The sequence below is a fragment of the Piliocolobus tephrosceles genome, chromosome 4 (genome assembly GCF_002776525.5).
Source record: "Piliocolobus tephrosceles isolate RC106 chromosome 4, ASM277652v3, whole genome shotgun sequence".
Taxonomy (NCBI): Eukaryota; Metazoa; Chordata; class Mammalia; order Primates; family Cercopithecidae; genus Piliocolobus; species Piliocolobus tephrosceles.
Genome location: NC_045437.1, coordinates 55,176,377 through 55,182,276, shown reverse-complemented (window position 1 = coordinate 55,182,276; position 5,900 = coordinate 55,176,377). Strand labels below are relative to the sequence as shown.

Here is a 5,900-nt window from a genome sequence, read left to right as displayed (position 1 = left end):
GCCTCAAGCGATCCTCCTGCTTCCCCTAGGCTTCAAAAAGTGTTAAGTTACAGGTAAGAGCCACCACTAGCACCCTGATTTTGTTTTTCGCCATTGGGATAATATGTGTATGTACATACATCACCTGAACCAGGTTTCATGAGCTTCAGAGTGCTCGCTGCCCTGGCGATAATAACCCTGACATTTGTTTACTTGAGGTTTACCCATGCTCACTTTGCCCTGCAGCCATCATTCTGACACCAGAAAGCAGTAGAATGAATGAATATAACAACAGAAACAAGAGGTGTTCCTGACTACTCAAGTAGGGAAATAATAAAGCATAATAATTAATTTTAACATAGTAATACGTCTTATATACAGAACACTACTATGGAAGAAGGCCCAGCCAGAAAATAAAATGCCCCTATGCTTTTAATTGACAAACCCCAAACAATTAACTGTTCCTTTTGAAACAGTGGAGGTTATTTTCTTCCAGCTGAATGTTGCAGGGAAGACAGAGGAGGGACCTCAGCACCATCTGCTGTTTTAAAAAGGCAGGTTGGACCCCTGCTGCTTTCCCCAGAGACTAGTTTTGCTCCACATATCTTCCATTCTGTCCATGTTAGAAAGAAACCTAAATGTTACCTTCAGGTGCCAGTCATGGAAAATGTGTGATTTTATGCCTAAATGATACGTGACTTTCTTTTTCCAGAGGCACATTTTTTTTAAAGAAATCACCCATCTAGAATGAGTTTTACTGTTGAAAAGTACACTTATTTCCCTAAGTCAGATCCCTGACCTGTAAAGCAGGATCTTAAATAATACAAGTAGATAGAGATTTTGATTGAAATAAAGATGCATGTGTTACTGATATCAGTTAATTGTAGCATTACCATTATTAAAGTCTGTTATTGTCATAAGGAAAAGTGAAGGTAATTTTGATGCATCAACACTTTACCTTAGTACAAATACATTAAAGAAAAAAGAAAGCATCGGGTACTCTTTAGAGATATGCAGCTATTTTATTTCTCTAAATTCTCTATTGCCTTGACAATTATGCTCCAGTTTAATGTTCCTTCTCCATTCTTGCATAAATATTCCAAAGCAGAAAGAATAAATGTCCAAAAGTCATTGTCATACAATTCTGTAAAAGACACAAATAAATGGAAGTCTCAGAACTTCTAATGTAAAACTTGCTGGCCAAGACATAATTTGGATGAGTAAATTTGGGGTTTGGATTTTTTAAATATAGACGTTGTTCCTAAAATTTAGTATAACATACATAAAAACTTGGTTTCTGATATAGGTCTACGTAGATTATGTAAGCAAAAATGAAACCGAATTATCAAATGAGTAATAGTTGTACTGGAGAAGTCTATCTTACCTTCTTCACTGCAGACCCTTCTCAGCATTATACATACATAGACAAATTATTCCCAAAGTTCTAAAACTTTCCCTACTTAGCTAGAATATGATGTCTACTTCCAGTTTAGAATACAGAAGCAGACACCAAAGGAAAGTTTTGTTCAGTCTGACAAACAATAAAATGGCTTCAAGTGACAGAGCTGTCCTTTCACTTTCTTAATTATATACAAATGAACTTTTCATTGGCAATTTTTGCAATGTGTAAATGTAATACGGTTCTCAAAACAGCAAATGCAAACATTCGAAAGGTACAGTTGAAGAGAGAGGGGAGTAGGGATCAATTATTTTGTGAATTTTCTGGAAAACAAAACCATTATTCATAAGAAAATTGGAGGCTAGATCAAACAATGACAACCCTCTAGATCTCCATCAGGTAGTTGTAAATTTACATCCAAAGAGAGTACCTAAATAACTTCCCTTTCTGGGGCAGCAAAGATTTTAACCAGTTTCTCGGCAGGAGTGGCAAGGCTTCAAGAATAACTGAAGGAGAGAAAGCCTGGAGTGCTGCACAATTCAAAGGGCAAAAAGCTGGTTTCTGTAGACCCTTGGCACAGCACAATGGTCACGCCAGGGAGCAAATAATCCCATAAAAGATTCTTAGCTTCCCCAGGAAGACCACCTCCTAACTAGTCCTTTAGGACCCTGCTATTTAAACTATCTGCCTGCTGTCACAGATAGTGCTAACCTATAGACTATCTGGGCATTCCACTGAAAGCCCAGAATTCCTATTTGGAAAACAAAGTTCTGCTAACATTGTGTCTTGGATGTACTGTAAAGCAAATGCAGTGAGTGTTGGGTGTTGGGACAGGCTCAGCAGAATTATTCCCCGATCCACAAAGGACAAGAACGTGAATTAGGAGGAAAAAGTCTACATCGTAAGGATAAAACAGCTCTTTCAGGTTTTACTGGGGCAGCCAGCTGGAGCCTCGGGCACGCGCGCCCTGGAGAACCTTTCCTCTTTGCCGCCCCAGCATGTCGCCCCTTTAAAGCCTTCTTGGTCTCTCCAATCCCAAGAGTTCCGCTGGACCTTGCGCCGCCGGCTATGGCAAAAACCTCAGGTGTCTACCCGCACTTCAGGGCGCCCCAGAGCGTAGGCGGAGTAACCCAGATCCGGTAAGTCAGTCAGCAGCCAGGAGCGCCTACCGCGCTGCCAGAGCACAGATGGCTGGGGAGGTGCGCGGATCCCAGGCCTCTCAGCGTCCCCAGAGCGCAAACAGCGGCCGGCTGGCGCCTCCCGCAGTAAGTAAGTGGCGATGCCAGGACGTACACACTCGCCAGCTACCTGTACAAACAGCGTCCGTTCTCTCCACTGTATGATTGTCAGCTTCTTTGGTGAGTGCTGACACCAAGACAAGCATAGACAAAGTGGTCTGCACACCCTCCTCCTCCTCGCTCTCCCCCACTGGCCCGGCCTTGTACTTACAAGTCCACTCTAAGAGACACCTTCTAGCCACTTGTTTTGAGTCCAAGGAAACAAAGGAAGCAGGGGTTGTGCACTGCACGAGAGAGTTAATCTCAAGTCTGCACGAAGACAGGGAATCCCGGGGGCACCGCTGGCACGGGGAAAAGCAGCCTCTTCCGCCTCTCTGTACCAGCAGATTCGTGCATAAGGATGGGCGAGGGCAGAGAGGGAAGCAATGAAATAAAATAAAAGATAAAAATGGGGAGGAAAAGGTGAATATTTCAAGGGCCAGAGGGCGGGAGAGATGGAGCAAATTCCCGAACCTCAAGTCCAAGTTCTAGAAGTTAGGTGATCGGGTGGAGCCCCTTAGTGGGCGCGGCAGCTGTGTGTATAGTTTATTTATTTTTTTTTTATTTTTGGATTTTCTGCCTTGAACAACTAAGGATTAAACATCTACCGCAAAGATTTAGGGGATAGAAGAGAGAAGAGGCAATTGCTGGGATCAAAACTGATGCTAAAGGCAAAGTCTGAGCCAATGTCGCTTCTCACAAACTCTGAATTTTCTGGGCTCTCACGCCCCGCCGCTGAGTCTCCTTTGCACAAAGCGCCCTGCGCTGGAGCGGGAAGTGGGGAGGGGACCAGGTCTGTAAGCCAGGGGCGGAGCAGAGAGACAGAGGAGAAGTGGCAAATTATCTTAAATGTTGATTCCCTAGGGTTGGGGGAAGCATAGTGTATGGGGCAGATCCTGTAGCCCCGACTGGCCGGCTACTCCTCCGTCATCACTGGCGGCAGAACTTACACTTAATGATCTTCTTAAATGCGTTTTGAAAGTCCTTGTTGAAGTACGCGTAAATGACCGGATTAAGCAAAGAGTTGGAGTAACCCAGCCAATTGATTATGGCGCCCAACAGCGTTGGCATGTGGCAGCTGCTCTCGCAGAAGGGCAGAACAAGAGCCACGATGAAGAAGGGCAGCCAGCAGAGGATGAAGGTGCCCATGATGATGCCCAGCGTCTTCACTGTCTTCCTCTCTCGGGCCAGGGCCATCTTGCGCTTCGCATCGGCGTTGCGCTCATTTTTCCTCTCGAAAGAGGCGGAGGCACAAGGGGTAGAACCAGCCTCGCTGGGCAGAGGCAAGTGCTCTTTGGAGTTGCCCACTCGGTGCACCTCGATCACCTCCAGGGCGGCGCCATCGTCGCCTTGCCTCACCGCGCCATTGGCGCACAGAGCACCCCCTGCCTTCCTCTCCACGCCCAGCCTCCAGTTCCTGCCCCCCGACTCTCCATTCACGCTCTTCTTGGACTGCGGGGCGGGAGATGCTGCATGACGGGTGTCGGCTCCAGTCTTCTCCACCTTTTTGACAGTCTTGCGGATGCGGAAGCGCGCAGCTCGGAATATGCGCCCATAGAGAACCAGCATGAGCAGCAGCGGGATGTAGAAAGCTCCGAAAGTGGAGTAAATAGTGTAGCCGTGGTCCTTGCTAATGGTGCATGCGTCGGGGTCCGAGCGGTCTTCCGGGGTGCGCCAGCCCAGCATGGGCGGGATAGAAATGAGGAAGCCAATAAGCCAAGTGAGCGAGATGAGCGCAGCGGCGCGCCGGGGCGTCCTCTTGTTCACGTAGTCGATGGGGTCCGTGATGGCCCAGTACCTGTCCAGCGCGATGGCGCACAGGTGCAGGATGGATGAGGTGCAGCACAGCACGTCGAGGGCGATGAACAGGTCGCAGGTGACCTGACCCAGTGTCCACTTGTTGAGCACCTGATAGAGTGCGGCCATGGGCAGCACTAACACCGACACCATGAGGTCGGTGACCGCCAAAGAGCCAATAAGATAATTGGCCACGTTCTGCAGGGAGCGCTCTAAGGCGATGGCAGCCACCACGCACGCATTGCCCAGTACCGCGCAGAAGATGAGCGTGCCCAGCAGCAGAGAGGTGATCACTTGGTAGCTGAAGGTCACGTCGGAGATACCAGTAGTGTTGCCGCCGGTCTCAAAGGGACCCGGTGGTGATGTGGTGTCGTTGCCCTGACCAGGGCTGAGCACATCCATGCCTGCGCGCCCGGCGCGGGAACCGTGAAGGAAGAAAGAGCAGCGCGAAGATCCGCCTCGCCCCTTCCCCTGGGGTCTTCCCCCCGCTTCTCCTGGGAAGTTTCGGAGGAAGGGAATGCAGGCACCCAAGCAGGAAGTTCTTACTGCTTCGGCGAAGGTATCTCCGAGGAGCAGCTTTCAGGCGCTCCCCGGGCTCGCGCAGTCCAGCGCGTTCAGAGGCTCCAGCTGGGAAACTGGAGTTGGCCTGAAACCAGCTCCAGGATCTCCGGGCGGCGGAGTGGTGGCTGGAACGTCTGTCTGTCGCTGTCCATTTTACTTTGCCGCTCCCGAACTGGCTGCCGGAGGAGCTGGAGTCTCCCCTCTAGCAAACAGTCTCCAATCCCAGAAATATCTAGAACCGAGAAGCCCCATCCTCCACGGTCACTCTGTGACCCTCCTCTCCCTATTTCCTTCCTTCCCTCTCTCCCCCTCTCTCCTCCTCTCTCTTCTCTCTTTCTCTTCTGCCTCTTTCGACCCCCTTCTCCCCACTTGCCTTCCCTTTCAGTCTCGCTCTTCCTCCTTACTTCCCTTTATTTATCCCTCTGTGAGTCGCTTCGAAAGCCAGGCTCCCTCCTTCCCATTCTAACCCTCCCCTCCTAATATTTCCCCAACCCCGAGGAGTGCCTCTTTCCTCTGGGTCCCCGCCCTCCTCTCCCTCAAGCTCAGCGTCTTTGCATTCCGGTCCCTTTTTGTCAACAGAGACTCAGAACTCACTTACACACACCGGATCCCTGTCGGTCAGACCAAGGTTGTAACAGATAAACTCCTCCTCCAACCCAGTCAAACTGGGGAGGGGGTATTCGGGGGAAGGGAATTCCAACTACTCATTGCCTCATATTATCTGTCAAATTTTTAAATCGTGTCAGCATCCCTGAGTGGCAATAGGAGATGAGAAAAGGAAGCACAGGGAGCCTGAATGGGAAGGTGAACAGTCCTGAGTCAGTCTCCCAATAATTGCTAATTGAAGGAAGACGGAGTGTGTCTCGTTTTTAAAAAGTTATCTCCCT

The 5,900-nt window shown here is 49.0% G+C and overlaps 1 protein-coding gene across 1 annotated transcript; it reads right to left on the bottom strand.

Moving 5' to 3' along the window:
- Positions 1–3,178: 3,178 nt before the first annotated feature.
- On the bottom strand, positions 3,179–5,650 carry HTR1A (5-hydroxytryptamine receptor 1A). Its single transcript, XM_023210427.1, has 2 exons — positions 5,612–5,650; positions 3,179–5,245 (listed from the first exon to the last, which is right to left on the bottom strand). Exon 2 carries the CDS (start codon positions 4,852–4,854, stop codon positions 3,586–3,588), a length of 1,269 nt encoding a protein of 422 aa, XP_023066195.1. The 5' UTR covers positions 4,855–5,245; positions 5,612–5,650; the 3' UTR covers positions 3,179–3,585.
- Positions 5,651–5,900: the final 250 nt, after the last annotated feature.

What these genes read in the sequence shown, in the direction of transcription:
- HTR1A (XM_023210427.1), bottom strand. Translation starts at nt 4,854, where the DNA reads ATGGATGTGCTCAGCCCTGGTCAGGGCAACGACACCACATCACCACCG.